The sequence below is a fragment of the Octopus bimaculoides genome, chromosome 2, assembly GCF_046866305.1.
Source record: "Octopus bimaculoides isolate indiv1 chromosome 2, ASM4686630v1, whole genome shotgun sequence".
Taxonomy (NCBI): domain Eukaryota; kingdom Metazoa; phylum Mollusca; class Cephalopoda; order Octopoda; family Octopodidae; genus Octopus; species Octopus bimaculoides.
This window is the reverse complement of record NC_142929.1, coordinates 100,507,467-100,529,360: the sequence shown is the minus strand read 5'-3', so window position 1 is coordinate 100,529,360 and position 21,894 is coordinate 100,507,467. Positions and strand designations below refer to the sequence as shown.

The 21,894-nt window shown below is 35.0% G+C and overlaps 1 protein-coding gene across 50 annotated transcripts in view; it reads left to right on the top strand.

Annotated features, from left to right (window-relative positions):
* The first annotated feature begins 12,616 nt into the window (after nucleotides 1-12,616).
* Nucleotides 12,617-21,894, top strand: part of LOC106868181 (disco-interacting protein 2 homolog C) — a 264,069-nt gene continuing 254,791 nt past the window's right edge. For all 50 annotated transcript variants that reach the window (XM_089347270.1, XM_089347285.1, XM_089347284.1 and 47 more), the window contains exon 1: nucleotides 12,617-12,843. In XM_089347270.1, the coding sequence (XP_089203396.1) occupies nucleotides 12,759-12,843 (85 nt within the window). In that variant the 5' untranslated portion in view covers nucleotides 12,617-12,758. The remainder of the gene's footprint in view (nucleotides 12,844-21,894) is intronic.

The window sequence follows — 21,894 nt, the reverse complement described above, 5'->3', positions numbered from 1 at the left end:
AGCCAACAGAGAATTGTTAGCATGCCAGGCAAGAAGCTTAGTGGCATTTTGTCCATCTTTGTGCTCTGAGTTCAAATTCTGCTGAGGTTGACTTTGCCTTTCATCCTTCCAGACTTAATAAAACAAATACCAGTTGAATACTGGGGTTGATGTATTCAATTTACCCCTTTCTCCAAAATTGCTGGCCTTGTGCCAGAATTTGAAACCAATATAACTATTCAGTCTTAACAATGGTACATTGTTGTCATCATCATCATTATTGTTGTTGTCATTGTCTTTATCATTGTCTTCATCATTGTCATCATCATCATCATAATTATAATTACTTAACATCCATGTTTCATGCTAGCACTGGTTGAATGGTTTGACAGGATCTGATGAGCCCAAAGGCTTCATTGTGCTTCGATGTTTGTGCTGGCATGGTTTCTACAATTAGACAAACTTCCTTATGGCAACCACATTACAGCATGTACTGGGTGCTCTCTTCATGCCACCAGCACAATGATTAATAAATACTTACAAAACAATACTTCTGTATAGAACAGGTGCTATTTTACAAGAGACAGCAAATACATAGTATAAATGTCAAGATTTTCTTTGGCCTCTATGCTTAAATCCTTCCATGAGCAAATCTTATATGGTAAAAATAGAGCCTTTAGCCAAGAGATAACAGTGATAAGTCAGACGAGAATGGTTTCAAGATTTAGATTCACAACAGCCAACAAATAGTAACTGACACCAACATTATGAACATCACCAGTGCCACAGTCCCCACCATGAACATCACTGTAACCAATAGGAATGGTTTGATTTTTACATTCTATTCATGCAATCACAACATCTAACAAGTAATAACTAATACTAGCATGATAGACATCACCAACATCATAACTATCTTTAATTAAGGGAATTTAGTTGCTCTTTCTAGCAGATCACTTGATCCATAAAAAATAGCTGTTGAATTCACTCAGCTCACATCCTATAGTCTCAAAAAAAAAAAAGAAGGATATATTAGACTATGTAATGCTAGTTAAACAAGAAGAAAGGATGGTCATGCATGGAATGTGGTTCAACATAAGTCTGCTCATTCAGTGTTGCTCTGATACTGAATAACAACAACAACAGCAACATCTGCTGCCACCTAACAAATAAATCCATGAAGATTATAAAGTGTTTTCTTTAGAATTTTTCTCTTTTCTTTTGTCTTTTCATGCCTTTGTCTCTGTCTGTCTGTCTCGTTGCTTAGATTATGATTTTCCTTATTCTATAAGATCAGATTAAAGATGAACACAATTTATAAAGACAAGAAGAGAAATGGTGGCATTGATGATGGTAGAGATAAAGCAGGTGGCTATACACACAGACCCAATGTTAATATTTTCATAGAAATAGTTTTGTGAAATGAAATTAGTTTTTTGTGCAATAATTGACGTTTACAGTTCTATTTTTATGCTCTAATTGCTTAACTTTAAATTAAATAATCTACCAACATTTATAACCTTGATAAAAATAAAATCATATAAGCAACATTGTCTGTCCAATGGGAATAATTCATATGAAAAATAATAAGTTTTATTCAATATGGTACTTAATACAGCATTAGAAATGTTTTTCATAAATCCCTTTGAATCACTGAAGAATTTCTGTTTAGGAATTTTCAAGGATTTAAAATGAAATGTTAATGGAATTTAGTCTTCATTAAGTGATTTTAGGAAATAGTTTTCAGTTCAAAAAACTTATAGTAAAGTTCCTTGTCCAAGGTTATTATTCAGTAATTATGATCTAATGGAAACCCACAAACTGTCAGCAGACCATTTCTCTAAGGTGTTGTGTCTTGAGACAAAATAAGTGCTGTTTATGAACAGAAATACAATACAGCCATTTTGAGTTCAGATTTCTAATATTCTAGATTAAGTTTTTATAATGTTTCATCATCATCATCATCGTCGTCGTCGTCGTTTAACGTCCGCTTTCCATGCTAGCAAGGGTTGGACGATTTGACTGAGGACTGGTGGGCCAGGAGGCGACACCAGGCTCCAATCTGATTTGGCAGAGTTTCTACAGCTGGATGCCCTTCCTAATGCCAACCACTCCAGGAGTGTAGTGGGTGCTTTTACATGCCACCGGCACAAGGGCCAGTCAGGCGGGTTATTTCAGGGTATATCATTTCAAGGAATGGTTATGGTATTGGAAGAATTGTTTTGTTAAACCGTATACTAACATCTCTGACATCACTTCTGGCCATGGCATCTCTACTGGATCCCTATGTAATGCATATGTGATTAAAGTGTTTATTGAACAGGAAGTCATAGGGGAAACAAAGGTAAAGATAAATTAAATGAAAATAATCAAATACAAAATCAATGTTAATACAGAAATCCTCTACTGGAAAGATAATTTTAATCTGACTTCAGTAATGTTGATCACTAGTTATCTTTAAAAACTCAAGGGCTGTTAAATAAATCTAATAATATGTGCTAACTGCTTCTTGTTATTTTCTCTGTGGCAAAGCCTATACAGTGGGGAATTCCAAAGCACAGAGTAGAAATGCTGGTGAGTTCAATCCCAGCCTGGGTAGTATATGTAAAAAAAAAGTCAAAAGAAAAATAGAAAAACAATGTTTTAGCATTTTAACAGGGAACTGTACTTTTGTGAGGAGGTCAAAGGGAATGGTATTATCTTTCTATATTCTTGCTTTATTATGAAAAAGCATAGAGTATTCAATTATATTGCTTACATTCTCCTTTTAGATTTGGTTCCCTTTAAATAGTTTTAATGTTTTAGTGGTATGTTAATTAAGGCACTGGAATGAAAAAACAAATGAACATAGCTAATTGACTTCAAGTTGTTCAGAAACATACTCAAATCTCTACCCACAGAGGTGCTGACTTCTCTTTTACTTTTACTACTTCTGTTAAAGTAGTCACTGCTCCTCAGAACTGACTTGTGTCATGCCACTTCAACACAGGTATTCCAAACTCAGTTATTTCTCCAACTTGTATCTCCAATATTGTATCCATTCCAGGTTCCACACTCACTACTTACTCCTGTCCTTCCTTCTCAAAACATCTCCTCTCTGGAATTCTTTAACATTTACTTCATAGATCTTAGAGGGCCTCTGAAGGGTATAAGTGTATTGCATCTCTCTATACCAAATCAATAACAAAAAAAGAAGCATGTGTTACATTTTGGCATGTAAAAAGCACCCAGCACTCTCTGCTAAGTGATTGACATTAGGAAGGGCATCCAACTGTAAAAACCATGTCAGAACAGACAGTAGGAGTCTGGACAACTCCCTGCTAGCCAGATCCATGCCAAATCATCCAACTTATGCCAGCATGAACAATGGACATTAAATGATGATAATGATGACTGTGTTATGCCTTTTGCAAGGCACATTATTTTGTTTTATTATTTAGGCAATACCCAGAGTCACTGCCAATCTTTCCAGGTTGGTAAGGTCAATGTAGCTGAGGATCAAGTTGAACTTCTCTTCCAAAAGTGTGAACATGGAAAGTACCTTAGAGAGTTGCAGCTCTGGGGAAGAAAATTTGGGTGAAATGTTTAATTTGTGGGGCTGTGTGTAGAGGCAATTTAGAGATGATGAGAAGAGAAGAGGACGATGAGGATGGGTTTGATAAAAGGGTGGTTCACAGCTTGCTTTTTCAGAGAAGTAATCTCTTGTAGATGTGATAGAAGAAACAATCTAGTCAGTTGAGCTAATAACATGTTCCAGTCCTGTTTAACTGATTTACTAAGAAAAAGGGTATCCATTTATAAAAAAACAATTGCTCCAAGAAATTATGTGTTGAAATCCAAAATTGCAAAAATCATCCCATTCATGCTTGCATGGAGAAAATGGTACAAAATAGAAAGAAAAGAACAAAAAAGTGTTATTTCATTTTGTGTAAGGTTCTTGATCCATGCAAGAATAGCCATTAGCAAAGAAAGGCTACCAAAACTAATTTAATGTTTTAAAAAGAAATAAAATGTAAATGTTACACAACTATGAATGCTTTGCTTTCTCATTCACCTTGTCAGACTCTTAGAATGGCATGGATAAATGGTTTCACAAATTCAGAAAATTGCAACAAGACAATTGTAGCAGATATTTTTATATTTCAATCTCTTCTAAAACCTTGGATTTGGTTTTGACATGTAATGTTTAGTTAGGTTTGTTTTACATAATGAACCCCGAATATATTCATTGGTTTGTATCTGTTCTAAACATAGTAACAAATAACAGTTAAATGGATTATATCAAATTATTGACTGTTGAATAATTTTTCATATTCCAGTGTGGATATTATATTAATTTTGTTCCAGAAGTCTGAGGACCCCACCCATCAAATTGTGAAGGGCATGATAGCACCTGTGCCCAGTGTCGCCTTCCTGGCACTTGTGCCCGTGACATGTGTAAGGATTTTCGAGCGAGATCATTGCCAGTGCCCCTGGACTGGCTCCTGTGCGGGTGGCACATAAAATACACCATTTTGAGCGTGGCCGTTGCCAGTACCGCCTGACTGGCCTTCGTGCGGGTGACACGTAAAAGCACCCACTACACTCTCTGAGTGGTTGGCGTAAGGAAGGGCATCCAGCTGTGGAAACTCTGCCAAATCAGATTGGAGGCTGGTGTTGCCATCCAGTTTCACCAGTCCTCAGTCAAATCGTCCAACCCATGCTAGCATGGAAAGCAGACGTTAAACGATGATGATGATGATGATGATGTTGGTTTGGTATCCAGTTTTGACCACAACAAGATGGTTCATACAGAAAAAAAAAAAGAACAAAGATAGTGTTCCAGAGGCAGATAGGTTTGAAAAAAAGTGTTTGGTGTAGGGTTTTATAATGTGACATAATAAAAATGACAAGAGGAAGAAATGTGGGTGGAATGAGTAGTGCTGAGTAATGCAGCTTAGGAAAAATTGTCTCTCAAGTGTTTGATACTTCAGAAGCTGAAACTAATGAGTCTTAAAAAGTATGGAATTCCTGAAAAAATTAATCACACAACAAAAATAAAATGATCGTTAGTGAGTGATGTAATTATTCACAAAGTTATGCTCTTAACATAGTTTCAATTTCTAACTGTAAGTATTTTACTTCCCTGGCATCACATTTTCTTTTATTCAATAAGCCTGGATGGATGGTTAAGAAGCCCACTTTGGAACCATGTGCCTTCCAGTTTAGTTCTGTTGCATGGCGCCAAGGTTGACCAATGCTGTGACAATGTCGTGGCCATGCTGGGGCACCACCATGAAGAATCGACCCCAGTATTTTTAAGCTTGGTACTTATTCTATTGGTCTCTTTTGATGAGCTGCTAAGTTACAGGGACATAAACACACTAACACCAGTTGTCAAGTGGTGGTGGAGGAAAAACACAGACACAAAGACATGCACACACACACACATACATTCGACAGGCTTCTTTCAGTTTCTCTCAACCAAATCCACTAACAAGGCTTTACTTGACCCAAGTAAAAGACACTAGCCCAAGGTGCCACACAGTAGGACTAAACCTGGAGCCATGTGGTTGGGAAGTAAACTTCTTACCACACAGCCACGCATGTATATATGTATATATATATATATATATATATATATATATATATATATATATATATATATATATATATATATAATACAAATAATAAATGAGTATATGCATATATATATGTAGATGTATGTACATACCTACATCTACGTGTATATATAGATGCATATCTGGGTACAGGACGTTGCAAAAAAAACGTGGACAAAATGATAAACAGGTATATATATATATATATATATATATATATATATGTGTGTGTGTGTGTGTGTGTGTGTGTGTGTGTGTGTGTGTGTGTGTGTGTGTGTGTGTTTGTGTTTGCTCTGCCATCACTTAACAACCAGAGTTCATTTGTTTACATCCCCATAACTTAGATGTTTGGTAAAAGGGATCAATAGAATAAGTACCAGACCTAAAAAATAAATGCTGAAGTTAATTTGTCCAACTAAACCCTTCAAAGCAATGCTTCAGCATGAGTGGCTGAAGTGAAAAAGGGGATAAAAGGAAGAAGAAGGGCCTTCATTAATGAGTTTGGTTTATTACCAAAGACTTCGTCTTCACATGATTTTATGGGAGTTAACCAATCTGGCAGAGTCTACTCCATTCCAGAGTATTGAAAATAAATGGAAATAACATGTATTAAATATAAATAAAAAATGTCTTTTTTTTCCCGTAGATTTGATTGCCATAGCTACTTGATTACCAATAGCTTATCATTATTTTATGGTAGTTATACTGAAATCACTAATGTCCCTGAGAAAAAAAAAAAAGAAAAAGATAAACATCATATAACCTCATTTACCTACCCTAAAAACTGAGGTTCTGTGCCATTGTAACAAATCAATATATTATGGAGAATCTTGCTAATACTGGAACAACCATCCACAAATTTGGTTTTTGGAATCAGAAAAAGGAGTTTAGTCAGTTGCTTGAGAGAAGAGACAGAGTGGGGAAGTGGCCGTGTCAGCCAAGGGAAGGAGAAAGAAGTCTTCTGGTGAGAAGGAAGCTAATATTACAAGCAGGCTTACACACATTCACACCACACATAATAATATTACAAAATATGTGTATACATATAAGCAACTATATATATATACGTTCTTACAGCCACATATACATACAACTGACAGGATTTTCTTTTATATACAATTAGATTGTTTTTCATTTTATAGCTTGTATTAAGTTGGTACAAAAGCATATATACACAATTATACAAATATTAAGTAGTAGTAATTCACTGAAGTTACGACAAAAACAAAGACAAACCAGTAGCAAAAAAAAAAAGCTGTTTAAAGTTAAACAGTCAAAGTATCAATGTTTTTCCTTTAAGCTCTCCTCCAGATCATTTCTGTTCAAAGAAAATAAATAATGGGAATATATATTCTTTTATTTGTTTACCTCGTTCACTCATTAGACTGCAGCCATGCTGGGAGAACTGCCTTTAAGGTTTCAGTCAACCAAATCAATCCCAGTACATATTTTTAAGTTTAGTACTTATTTTACCAGTTTCTTTTAGCTGAACTGCTAAGTTACAGAAATGTAAATAAACCAACACTGGGTGTCAAGTAGTGAGAGACAAATACAAGTATGCATGCATACATGTGTGCTCAGACATACATACATACATACATACATACATACATACATACAGACAGACAGACAGACAGACAGACAGACATGTCTAGATATGCAAGCATATGCATGAGAAGACATACATAAAGTAAACCATACAAATCAGTTGATGTTGTTGAAATTCTAATGAAGGAGCCTTGGATCTAGATTAGAAACTGGCTCTATCTCTACTGACAAGAAATCTTGAAATAAAACTGAATAATGACAAACATACATGCGTACATATATATATCATCATCATCATCATCTAACATCCATTTTCCATACTGGCATGAGTTGGATGGTTTGACAGGATCTGGCAAACCACAGGGCTTCACTGAGTTCCAGTGTCAGCTTTGGCATGCTTTCCATGGCTGGATGCCCTTGTTAATGCTAACCACCTTATAGTGTGTACTGGGGTTTTTTTCTGTGCCACCAGCACTAATGAGGCTGCCAAGTAACTTGCTAGACAGTGAAAGAATGGGAAAAGGAAAAGCTCCCATGACTAAGTAGGGATATATGTGTATTAGGAAGGGGAGTATGTTGGTGCTGAGAGGGAGAAGAACAGGTGTCTTGCTATAGAAAAGATACATGGCTATCATAATCATTTAACCTCCATTGTTCATGCTGGCATATTTATATATATACACAGTGAGTTTCCTCAGTTTCTACCAAATTCACTTACAGGCATCAGATAACCAGGGCTATAAAAGACACTATACAATAGGCTACACAGTGGGAGTGAACTCCAAATTTCTTGGCTGTGAAGCAAATTTCTTAACCACAAGTCATGACTAAAAGAATGAGAAAATATTAGTCTTAATATCTACTCAATATGCTATAAGACATGTGTGATGTTTATAAAAAATATATTTCTGTTTTGTAAATTTAAAATATATTGAATTCTAGTCTTTGATTTGTAAGCTTGCTCCTCAAACTTACAAAGACTCAAAGTTAAAATTTTGTTTCCGAGATCATCCACAATATGTAATTAGTACCTTTCTTTATGCAATGATGTAGTGATTACATTTTTGTTTTTTATAAGATAGTGAGAGGGGTAGGGTCAGTGTCCATAACCTTTGAAGACTGTCTCAAATAATGAAAATGTGTAATGTTATTTCTTATTTTCTTGAATGATGTCTGCAATAAATTTGCCTCTAGAAATATAAAAGCTGTCCAAAATAACATGAATGTGAATAACAAGCTAACAAGGAGCCCTCTAGATGTTTGCTTAAGATGGTAGAAATAACAACCAAATCTTCCTCTTATCACACCTTGTCATCTTAAAAGTAGAAAGGTCACAACAGTTAAAACAGTTTTAGATGCTGGGCCTAAAGAGAAGCATCCATGGTCTTTGCTGGTTTTCTGAGACTAGTGAAACTAATGTCTTGACTGTTCAACTTAAATGCTTACAAGTTGACAACTGCAAGAAAGACATGAGGAGGCAATTCCAAAGGACCAATGTTCTAGGGGAGGGAGTACGACTCATATTGGTAGGGGTGTGGCTTATGAATGCTGGACACAACATGGATGATGAAGGGAGGAGAGACAGATGAGCTGTGAGTGCCTGAGTAGGGGTGACATGAGCCCAACCAGCTCTGAAGCCATTATAGTAGTGGTAGTAAAGCTAGAAATGTGAGACAGTACGCCTTTAGGCCTATGAATCCTTTTGTGTGATTTAATGAAGAGACATTTTTAGATGCAGTCAAAAATGTCTGATATGCAGCAACATCACTGTAGTGATGGGGAAGCAATACTCCATTGTAGGCCTCACTTGAATTTAGTTGAGTAACAGTAATTTTAGTGGGTTTTAGTATATTCTGGCCTTGATGGCCAGAGTTGAAGGGATGTAAAAGAGAAAGAGTTCTGTCAACAGATGTGAGGTAGATAGAACCCATAAGCTTTAGTTTGATATGCCAGACATGGCTGAAAGCTTTGGTGATGTAGAGGGTGACATCATTGCTTCCACTAAATTTCTCTGAGATCCCACTGGCATGTGACATAGGAAAGTAAATCTCCAGTGGATTGGGTAGTTTTTAGCACACATACTATATAAAGTAGTGGTCAGATGGTTTGGTAGGTGCTGAGATAGCTACAGTTTGGTTGGACAAGGTTTGGAGATGAAGGGTGTTTGTGGGTCTGGAATTTATGTATGGGATGAAGCAAATGAAAGTAGAAGGTTGAAAATTAGAAAAAGATTTGACTTCTGCACTGACAGCATTGATGTGGGATGAGTCTGAGAACCATGGGAAGTTGTGAGTACTAAAGTTACTGAGGGTAATGGAGTAAAGTGGAGTGAAATAAGATATGCTTTCAGTACAGGAAGAGAAGTGGTTAAACAGTTGCTGGTGGTCTGGGATATTCAAAGAGTTACAGAGGAAGCATATCTATTTGGGGAAATGAGAGAATGAAACTTCAAATAACAGTAACTAGAAGTTGTAGCTGATATTCAAATGAAAGAGGTGGGTGACAGGAAGAGTGGAGTCTACATATGTTCAGATGCCACCTTTCAGAGTGAAGTTTGAGTAGATAGTTGAGTGTAACATGGACAGAGGAGTCGGGAAATTTTTGACTGGAATGTATCTGGTCAGCTACGAATCTTGTAGGTTAGAGAGAGTTTCAGTTGATAAATGAAACAAAGTTGTGGAGCCTGTCATTGGTTCCACATTCATTAAATATACTCACTATTTTTCCTAGCAGGGATAGAGGTAACCAGCCTGAGCCAATAAAAGAGTATGTTACTTTAAACATCTCACTTTTTCTCATGGGAGCTAAGAGCTACAATTATTTGGCAGCACATATAAATTTGATGTAGAATGAATTGTGTGCACCTGCATCACAAGTGGCCCATACTCAGAACAGTGTTCAGATTTAAAAGTCAGGCTAACTGAAATAGGTGGTACACTGGATTGAAGCTTAGTAGTTGACACAATATCCCATTAGCTTCCTCTGGTATATATGAACTCATGAACATAATATGACAAGCCAATAAAATACTAGTTAATTATACAATGTACTTGCTATTTACAAAAGGGAGTTGTAGCTATTCCATTTGGTCAACAAGTCTTGGCAGTGCACAATGAGCAGTGATGAGATATGAACTCTCGTACATTTTGCTGGGAGTCAAACACTTCACCATTTCCATTATCTGGGGTAGTGTTAGTGCATATATATATATCGGTAGGTTGTAGGTTTAATACCCTCACTGGGTGGCGCATTGTGTTCTTGAGCAAAATGATTCATTTCACGTTGCTCTAGTCTTCGTTTGATCAGGGGGATTGTTGACCTGTTTGACTAGCTAGCAGGGTGGCATCATTTGAAGGCTAAAACAATGCACAAGTGCGTTGTGACCAGTGATGTGTAACAACATCTGATAGCCTGGTCGGTCATGTGATCATGTGTGGTATATATATCACACATAAAACTATTCTGCACATACAATAACAACCATACCAACACACCTCCATCCTCAGTTGCCCCACGAATATCACTATGGTTTCGACACCTGGGCAGTACCATTCAATCCAGTGGTGTCAACAGCACTAAAATAAGTGTTATTTGATAACATACATACTTTAGATATCACCACATTCATTCAATCTTAATTCTAGGAAGGATTAAACACTAACATTATTAATTAAACTACAACAAAGAACCCACATTTACCCTATGTACAAAAAAGTATCAGAAAATATATATGTAAATTATATATTCTCATTATTTATTAAACGCTGAATTTTAGAATTTGTTTTCCTTTAATACAAGTTTAGATTATATCCATCATCACCATTATCTAACGCCTGTCTTCCATGCTGGTATGGGTTGGACAGTTTGATAGGAACTGGCAAGCCAGAGGACAGCACCAAACTCCACTGTCTGTTTTGGCTTGGTTTTTACAGCTGGATACCTCTTCTAACACCAACCAATATATATATATATATATATATATATATATATACATGCACACACGTGTATGTGTGTGTGTGTGTGTGTGAATTGGATATTTACATTTGACTAGCAGGAGCAACTATTTATATATTTTGCTGTTATCATCAACCTGAAATCTATTTAATAGAATACAAGCAGATAGAAACCAAATGATTAAGTGTAAAGATTGAACTGCTGATAATATTGCAGTTGTCAATGATAATGATGAAGATAGTTGTGGTGGTAGTGGTGGTGTTTGTTATGGATTTTGTTTTTATGATTCACTGCAAAATTAAAATAGGCAAAAAAAAAAAAAACTAAAAAGGGAAACATAAGAACAAATAGAATAAATAGCTATTCCTTATATATTTCTTTTCATTATTATTATTTGATTTTGCAGGCTGGTTTAGATTCTCAGTTTTAGTCAATTCATTTCAGTTATGTTAATCATGCCCTTAGGAAAAGCATGAACATCACAATTTTCCTTTGGCCTGTGTAAGAAATCATAATTATCTTTGCCTAGTCCATATTTTGGATTAAGAAAGATAATCTAATTTGGTGATAGTGGCATAAAATAGTAGCTGTCCCAAACCATCTAGTTCATGAGTAGAATAAACTAGCCACAGCAAAGCAATCCGGCAGAATTAGTAGTGATAGAATTTCCCCAAAACGTGAGCGTCTGTTAAAGCAATATTTAAGGGTAAAAGTCTCAAATGATAAATAAAAGAAATAAAATAAGCAAGGCAAAACAAATAAATAAATAAAAAAAATAGAGATTAGTTATAACCTAATATATGTTAAGAAAAGAATGCGTATGGGTTGTGTAAGGGGAAAAAAAAAAACTGTTCAAGATTGTTTTTGACCTAGCAATTGAAATATTGCGACCTTATTCCATGGAGTTAAAATACTAAGAGTTTTGTCAGTAAAGATGATTAGAATAATGACCTGTGTGTGTGCTCTTATATGTGTGTGTCTCTGTCAGAGAGCATATATATATACATACATGCAGACACCCAAGCACATTGATACATATGCATAAATGTATGTATCCCCACCGCATTTTATAATTTAGTCTTGTTTCTGAATTATAATTCTTAACACTACCTTCCCCACTCTCCTTCTGTCTGTCTGTCTGTTTATCCTCCTCTCTCCTTTACCATCTCTTCCCCTTCCCTCTCACAACTCAGCTTTCTCAATATGTCTCTCCCTCTCCACTTTTCCGTTTGCCATGACATTTCCAGAGCACGAGTAGATATAGAATAATTGGTAGTCGCTTACAACAAATTCTTTCCAAAGATGAGGGGAGGGGTAGAAATGAAATATATGAAGAATTTTTGCTAGAAAAGCTTATGTAATAACATAGAAAATAAAACTGAAAAACGAAAAGCTCCAGAACAGATAAAATCAAAGCCTTTTTCTCGTTGTAAGAAAAAAAAAAACATTTTTATATTTTGAGTTGTGGAAAAAATGGTGAAGGCTGGCTAGTAGCACCGAGAGCATCTGGTCTGTGACCACGCCAGTTCTCGCGAGACTTGAGTGTAGTGATGGGGAAACAGCAAAATGGCGACTATTGATGGCTACGCGATAGACTAAAAGACAGAGGGACGTTTTAAAGAAAGAGAGAAGAAAAGAAACAAATTAATAAGAATTAACTGCAATATATCTCTAGCCATGGCAGACATTGATGTGGACATAACATCTCTTCCTGAAGATGTTCAAGAAAAACTTGCTGAATTGGATCTTGAACTATCGGAAGGTAGGTTAGAGAGACGTTGAAAAAAATTTCCCCTCCTCCCTCGTTGTTGTTGTTCAGAATACAATTTATGTTACAGCAGTTTTACACTGCAAATTATGTTACAGCAGTCTTCGTTTGGCATGAAGTCCAGGTGTCTCATATTATATATATATATATATATATTATATATATATATATATATATATATATATATATATATATATATATATATATATATATATAAACTCATTTTACTTTCTTTTTAAGATTGTTGACTGTTTATTATTTTCGCACTTGGTCATTTACAGTTGATTTTTAGGAGTTGATCGGAATGAAAATAGGAATTCAGCAATCGGCGATGCTAAATGAATTATATATATATATTTGTGAATTCGGTTTTCTGCGTGAAAATGTTTACCGTGAATATTTGCAGACATTACTGACATACATAAGACTAGGCTAAAGAGTCAACTTAAGATTTTCGTCTGCATATTCTTTCTTTCCCTTTTAAGATATTTCATCGGCTCATGTCGCACTAACACGATAATCATACATACACATACACACACGCACATATGTATGTGTGTGTGAAATAGCAACGATCTATGTTTGTAACTTTTTCTATATTAAATTTAAAAGCATCTATTCTTAATGTACGTGACAATATCTATTACATCTCAGCTATATTTTCTGTATATCAGAAACTCCTGTTTCTTCACTTCCTCCTTTGCAATAAAATTAAACACTCACAAAAACTAAACATATTCTCCTTCCCCCCCCCACTATTAAATGAGATACATTCTGGATTTTCCGAATTTTTCATTATAATGATTATAATATAAAACAATAACGTTAATATATAATCTCTCTCTCTCTCTCTCAGTGTCTCTCTCTCTCTCTGTGTCTCTCTCTCTCAAACACAAACATTTAATTAATTGAGTGAGAAAATATCTTGTCGAAGAAGTGAGTCGCATTTGAATTCTGTTCACTGAACATTTCCGATCACTCATATTCTCTCACACATTCACAAAAAGAGAAAAATTGGAATCATGTAGCTTAAGATATGATTCATTGACATTTTATGTCCGGTTTCTCCTCGAATAGAGCAGTTTGACTGAGGTGTGTGTATTGTGTGCGTGTGTATAATGTATGTATGTGTTTGGCCACATTAGCTGTTAATAAAAGAAAGAATGGTTCTATTATTTCTCTTCTGAGAATAATTTCATCGCCAAAATGGTACTCCGGCTTTTGTGACGCCACATTTGTGTGAGTCTCATATGCATACATTTCTATTGAGTACATTTTCTCACAGTTCTATATACCTCAACACACACACATAATATACATACATCTATTCATTACGCACACACACATGTATGTATGTGTGTGTGTATATATATATATATATATATATATATATATATATATATATATATATATAAAGAGAGAGAGAGAAAACAGGAGAATAGTGAATACATGTACAGTTTATACGTTTGAATGCGATGATTCATTCTGTTGCTACTCAGAGTTGGGGCGACGGTGATTCATTATCCTCGAGCAAATACATATACACTCATAATGCATACGATTTGGGAGAGTGCGTTAAGTTTATTACTAGGCACAGTGTGGACGATCAGAACGAGGACGGATTATCTCATTATACATACACACTCATGTACATAGGACTGTATTATCATATATATATATATATATATAGATATATATATATATATATATATATATATATATATATATATATATATATAGATATATATATATATATATATATAGATATATATATATATATATATATAGATATATATATATATATATATATAGATATATATATATATATATATATATAGATAGATATATATATATATATATATATATGTATATATATATATATATATATATATATATATATGTATATATATATATATATATATATGTATATATATATATATATATATATATGTATATATATATATATATATGTATATATATATATATATATGTATATATATATATATATATGTATATATATATATATATATATGTATATATATATATATATGTATATATATATATATATGTATATATATATATATGTATAATATATATATGTATATATATATATATGTATATATATGTATATATATATATATATGTATATATATATATATATATATATATATATATGTATATATATATATGTATATATATATATGTATATATATATATGTATATATATATATGTATATATATATATATATATGTATATATATATATGTATATATATATATGTATATATATATATATATATATATATATATATGTATATATATATATATATATATATATATATATATATATACCTTTACTGTTTTGACGTTTAGACTGCAACTGTCAATGTAGTCAAGCTGAAATCTTCATTACTGAGCTTGCTTTTTTTTCCTTCTCCCTTTGTCACCACTTTTTCTACATCCAACACTACTTTTTTCTCCCCCTTTCTTTTTCATTAATTATTGCATTCAGTGTCATTTTATAGAACAGATTCTTTCGTTAAAATTCACCTTAGCTTCAGCCAGTTGCGCCTGAGTTTATTTTCGTTCATCAAATTCATATAGATACTTGCATATATGTATCGTCATCGTCGTAGCTGTCGTTTTACGTCCACTTTCCCCCCATGTTCGCATGGGTCAAACGGGATTTTTTGAGGCAGATTTTCTACCACTGGGTGCCCCTTTTTCCGCCAACACTCACTTGTTTCCAAGTAAGGTAATCTCCCCACCTGCCTATCATGTTTCCATGGAAGATTGGAAACGAAGGACACTGCTTGCATGACGGTGATGCTCGTTTACAACTATCACGTGATGCCAAGACAAAGCGGCTGTAACACACGCATGTATGCACACATACACTCATAGCAATATATATATATTCTTTCAGTCTACCAAATTTATTCGTCCTGTGGCAAGAAGACATTTGCACAAAGTGCCAACCAGTGAGGCTGTACTCGAAACTATGTAATTAAGAAATATTTTTAACCACACAATCACACTCGAACCTATGTGTGTGTGTGTGTGTATATATATATATATATATATACTGACACACACACACGTACATACATAGACATACACGTGAATATAAATGCGTATTTTTAAGTGGATGTATTTGAGATTGATTCTTTCCTCTCTTTATTTCACGTACATTGGTTATAAATCTAATCAATTTCAAATTAGTTGTATAGCACTTGTAGCAAATACGTTAATTAGATGATTTAAGCTGCACCTTGTGAAGTTCAGTGTATAACTATATATATGTAGTTTTTATATAATGATGTGTATATGCACACACACACACACACACATATATATACACACACCTTTCGTTTACTTCCACTTTTCTATGCATTAGTCACATAGATTTTGTTGAGGTAAGTTTTCTATATCTGCATACCCTGCATCTCACCACCCTATTCCTCTAAGCAAACAAGTTAATATTTCCCTTAGGTTTGCATACAAGATACAAACAAAGGTGCCATGTAGTAGGACTGAACCCAGGCCATGTGATTGAGAAGCAGGCTTACTATTAATCTTACATCGATGCCTACACCTGCTATACATATATATATATATATAGATATATATGCATTTATATATTTATGTATATCCATGTGTATGTGTATATATATATATGTATATATTTACACACACACACACACACACACTCATATGCATACATGTTTATTTGTATAGAGGGATATGTGTGCGTGTATATATAATCATCATCATCATCGTCGTCGTTTAATGTCCACTTTCCATCCAACCCATGCTAGCATGGAAAGCGGACGTTAAACGACGATGATGATGATGATGATGATTATATATACACGCACACATATCCCTCTATACAAATAAACATGTATGCATATGAGTGTGTGTGTGTTTGTAAATATATACATATATTCACACACATTTTCTTTGACTTAACAACCTTTCCGATCTTTCCCTTTCTAGACTACACCTACAACTCTCCCCACCTCTTTCCTTCAATGACTCTCACAGGATTCCTATCCACCCTAGTCTGTTGCTCCATCCCTGTCCCCTTTTCCTGCAGCTATCAACTCTATCTCTCTTGCAATTGCTCTCTCAAATTTTTACTTCAGCCTAGTCTGTTGCTCCCTTCCTGTTTCCTTTCCCATAACACCTATCTATACTTAGTCCTTTATAACATTGGACAGCCCCACCTCAACCTTCCCTTGCACAATCCACCCTATCACCTTTTCAACTTTATCCTTCTTTTTTTCTCAATCATGTCACTAATTCCTTCCTTCTCTTCTGTTCCCTACCATGGTTTTTCCTCTCACCACTCATCATCCTTCCACCTAGAATCATTGCTCACTCATTTCCCTGTTCTCCTTCCATTATAGGGGCCACTTGAGGCTTTTAACCATGCCATATATGAAGCACTCATCACTAGTTCCAGTGCCACAGAATATATATATATTTATATATATATATATATATATGTATATATATATATATATATATATATATATATATATATATATATATATATATATGTCAATTCATTTTAAAACCTACTGCTGAGCTATGGGTGTCCAGCTCTGTCAGCATGGTCTGTAGTTGATTTATGTTTTCAGCAATAAGTATGATATCAATTAGAGCTGTGTGTGTAACTCACCATTGATGTGCATGCCGCCTGACCTGTCAGTGTCTCTGATGACTATTTCTAGACATTTGGTGAAGAGCTTTGGTGAGATGGTGTCTCCTTCTCTGATGTCCTTTCCAGTTGGAACTCTTACTGGTGATGATAGCAGAATTATATCAGTGGAGCATGTACAATTTGCATCCCTGAGCAATTTTGTGTATTATACCTTCGATGCTATCGAAGACCTTTTCATAGTCAACAAAAGCGATGCACAGCGGTGGCCTGTACTTCTCCGTGTTAGAGTGAATATGTAACCCGTGATGTTTCAATAGTCTAGTGACGTAGAGTTTTGTAAACAGCTTGTAGAGGTGAGACAAGAGGCATATAGGCCAATAATTTCTTAAATCTTCTTATGAAGCAAGATGGTATTTGACTCTTTTCACAGAGAGGGCATTTTACCCTCCTTCAGATAGCGATTGAAGCATAGAATAAGACTTTTCTCATAGCTCTTCAACACTGCACCTTAACATCTCTGCTGTTATGCTGCCTTTTCCTGGAACTTTGCTTTCATCATCTTGAGGGCTCTTTACATTTTCCCTGACCAGAATAGGCCTTAAAATGAATTGCATGAAAACATAATGTACATGGTCTGAAAATATAGCTCAAGGCCAAATAGAGGCAGGAAGCAATGAAATTGAGAAGGTAAAGGAATATGTCTACTTAGGGTACACAATGAATATGTTCCAAAAAATGGATGCTGAAATCTTGCAGAGAATAAGGACAGGGTGAAAGGCATTAGACAAGACCATATGTGCCAGACTATTTAATAGCATCATCTGATCTATGTTCTTATATGTGGACTCCTACAAGGAAGGAAGAACATTGATTGGCTACAAAGCAAAGGGCTATGGAAAGATCTATACTAGGAATATGTTTATGAGAACATATGTGAAATGAAAAAAGTTGAGGACAGAGTGGAATGAATGCTGTGATCACAAAATACTTAAAGCATAAGTTCTGCTGAACCAGACATGTCACAAGGTTCACTGGCAATATGTGAACGTGTACACTTGCCAAGTGGCATCTAAGAGATTGGAAAAGGCCACTATGATAATGGGAAACTAATTTAGTTTAACGATTTGGACCAAGATATAAAAGAATGGTGCAGTCATGAAAGAAAGGGAAGTGCATTGTGACCAGTGATGTATAATGATGTCTGATAGTCTGGTCAATACAGTGATATATATATATATATATATATATATATATATATATATATATATATATATCATACACACACATATATAAATATACAATGTATACATATATCTGCATTATATGTATATTTATATAGATATCTACACTTATTTATTTGTTTATATGGATATGTATGTATGTGTGTGTGTGTATATTATATACATACACACGCATATAAATATACATATACAATACATCTGTGCATTATATATATATATATCTACACATATCTTTTTATATGGATATGTGTATATATATATATATGCACACATACATATGTCCATTTTACATTCTACTTTTCCATACTTGGCATTTTTCAGCATAAATTTGTTAAGGTAGGTTGCACTTTCTGTCACAAACATTTATCTGTTTCCATGCAAAGTAAATGTTTTGTCATGGCTGCACATGTTTCATGTGCATGTACGTACACACATATATGCAGGGATGTTTTGGTTTTCTTAAACCAGATCCACTTACAAGGGTCTTCTTCTGTGGATCAGGTTTGTAGTTACAGACACAAGCCCCAAATGTCATTCAGTGTGACTTAGTATGAAACCAAGTGGTTGGGAAGTGAACTTCTGAAATCACACAGCCATGCCTGATCCTATATCATCATTATTGGCTGTGTGGTTAAGAAGCTTGCTTCCCAAGCATATGGTTCTGGGTTGAGTTCCACAATACAACACCTTGGGCACATATCTTCCACTGTAACAATGGGCCAACAAAAGCCTTGTGAGTGGATTTGGAAGATGGAAACTAATAAAAGCCCATTGTGTGTATTTGTGTGTGTGTGTGTGTGGTTGAGAAGGTTGACCATAGAAAATCTGCCTCAACATGCTATGTGACTCCTGCAAATATGCAAAAGTGGGCATTAAATGATGAGGATGATGATAATGTATGTGTGTCTATGTATTTATACACAAACATCTATGTGTGTGTGTGTCTCCACTTGTCTTGGTATCATGTGATGCTGTAAACATGGATCATCCTTATACAAATGGTGTCGTTTGTTTTCAGTCACTTGTGAGAAACATCTGGCCATGGGGAAATATTATCTTGGAAACAGGTGAGGGTTGGTGACTGGAAGGACACCAACTTCATTGAACTCCATTCAGAGCTATGCAACCATAGAAAAATAGACAATAAACAATGAAGAGGAGGATTTTCCAAACTTGCATGAGGCAGATTTTTCTAAGGCAGGATGCCCTTTCTGTCATTAACCCTCATCTGTTTCCAAGTAAGGTAATATTTCCTCAAGGCCAGACATGTTTTCAAAGAAGATTGGAAATAAAGGATACTGCTTGACAATAATACTCATATACAACTATTGCTTACTGTTAAGGCAAGGAAACACAAGCAACCGAGCACACATTCATTTATACATATGTGTTTGTGTGTGTGCGTGCGCGCATACACACACACACACACACACACACACACACACACACACACACACACACACACACATATGCACAAATACAGCAGGCTTCTTGAAAATTCCTTATCAATAAATCGACTTCAGAGGTTTGGGTGAGCCAGTGGTTATTATAGAAGACATTTGCCCAAGGTGCCGTGCAGTTGGAATGAAGGTGAAGCCATATATCTGGAAAGTGAACTTTTTCATTATACAGCCATGCCTGTCCAAGCACCATATATCTTTCTATGTGTGTGTGTGTGTGTGTGTGTGTGTGTGTGTGTTTATGTATGTGCATATGATTATGTATATATGTGTATGTATTTATATATTTGTATGTATACATAGACCAATTATGAAGGCAGGAAAATCTCCTGGACCATGGCAAAATCCTTATTGTACAGCCTAGCTTCCTGCATAGTCAATCAGTTGTACAGGCAGGTGTCATACCCAATGACTGGTGTTGTAGCAATATAATCAATTGTTACAAATGTAAAGATGTCTTAGTGAGAGATAATATCAGAGGTATCTGATAATTACTGGACCAGGTTGTACAAGTTACTGAAGGAGGGATAGATTATTTAGATAAAGACTAGAGGAAGTGCAGTTCAGTTTTTTGTCCGGGAAAGTTGCTACAGATGCCCTCTTCCTGGCGAGGCAACTGCTGGTGAAGTACTTGACTAAAAGTAAGCTACTGTGCTTAGCATTCATCTACCTGGAGAAAGCCTTTGGCATCATCACTTGCTTTATGATCTACTGGTCACTAATTTAGAAGTTGACAAATGGCTTGTGTGAGCCATGCAAGCCATGTACAGAGGTATTATCAGTAAGGTAGGAGTTAACAAGTAAAGTAGCAGATTTAATGTGCAGCTAGTTCATCAGAGCTCCTCTTATTCATTATAGTCCTCCAAGCCATAAATATAGGAGTTTAAGCCTGGTTGTCCAAGAGAATTGCTCTAGCTTGATGGCCACATTTTTATAACTGAATCTGTCCTAGAAAAAATTCCAGGTTTGGAAGCAAAACCTGGAATCAGAAGCCCTCAAAGTTAACTTAGCAAAGACCAAAGTTTTAGTAAGTAGGAAAGCAAACAGGATCTTGCTTACATCAGGGAAATGGCTTTGCTTCATATGTAGAAAAGGGGTAGGTAAAAATTCCCTGTGGTGTATCCAATGCAAATTGTGGACACATAAGTGGTGCAATGGTGTCACTAGCCCGGTTAATAGAGAAAACAGACTTTGTATGTGACAGATGCACAGAAGCAATAACCACTCAGAAGAGTACACGTGTAACAAATTTTTTCAAATGCTCAGATGGATCCCTAAAAGTAGTAGATACCTTCTGTTACTTAGGTGACCTAATTAGCAGTGAAGGAAGTTGTTCCGAAAGTATAGTTGCTAGAATAAGAAAATACTGGAAAAAGTGCAGAGAGCTATTACCTTTATTGGTAACAGAAAGTGTTTTTTCTGAGAATTGTATGATGCTTGTGTACAAACAGCAGTTACATGGTAGTGAACATGGACCATGAATGCAAGGATTAGAAAGTAATGAAACTAGCATGTTCTGATGAACCTGTTAAGTCAGTGTGCATGAATAACAAAGTGCAGATATGTTGAGAAAATCTTTGAGCATAAGAAGAGTGAGATATAGAGTGCAAGAAAGAAGACCGCTGGTATGGTGATGTTTACGGATAAGAACCATTGTATAAAGAAGTGTTAATCAT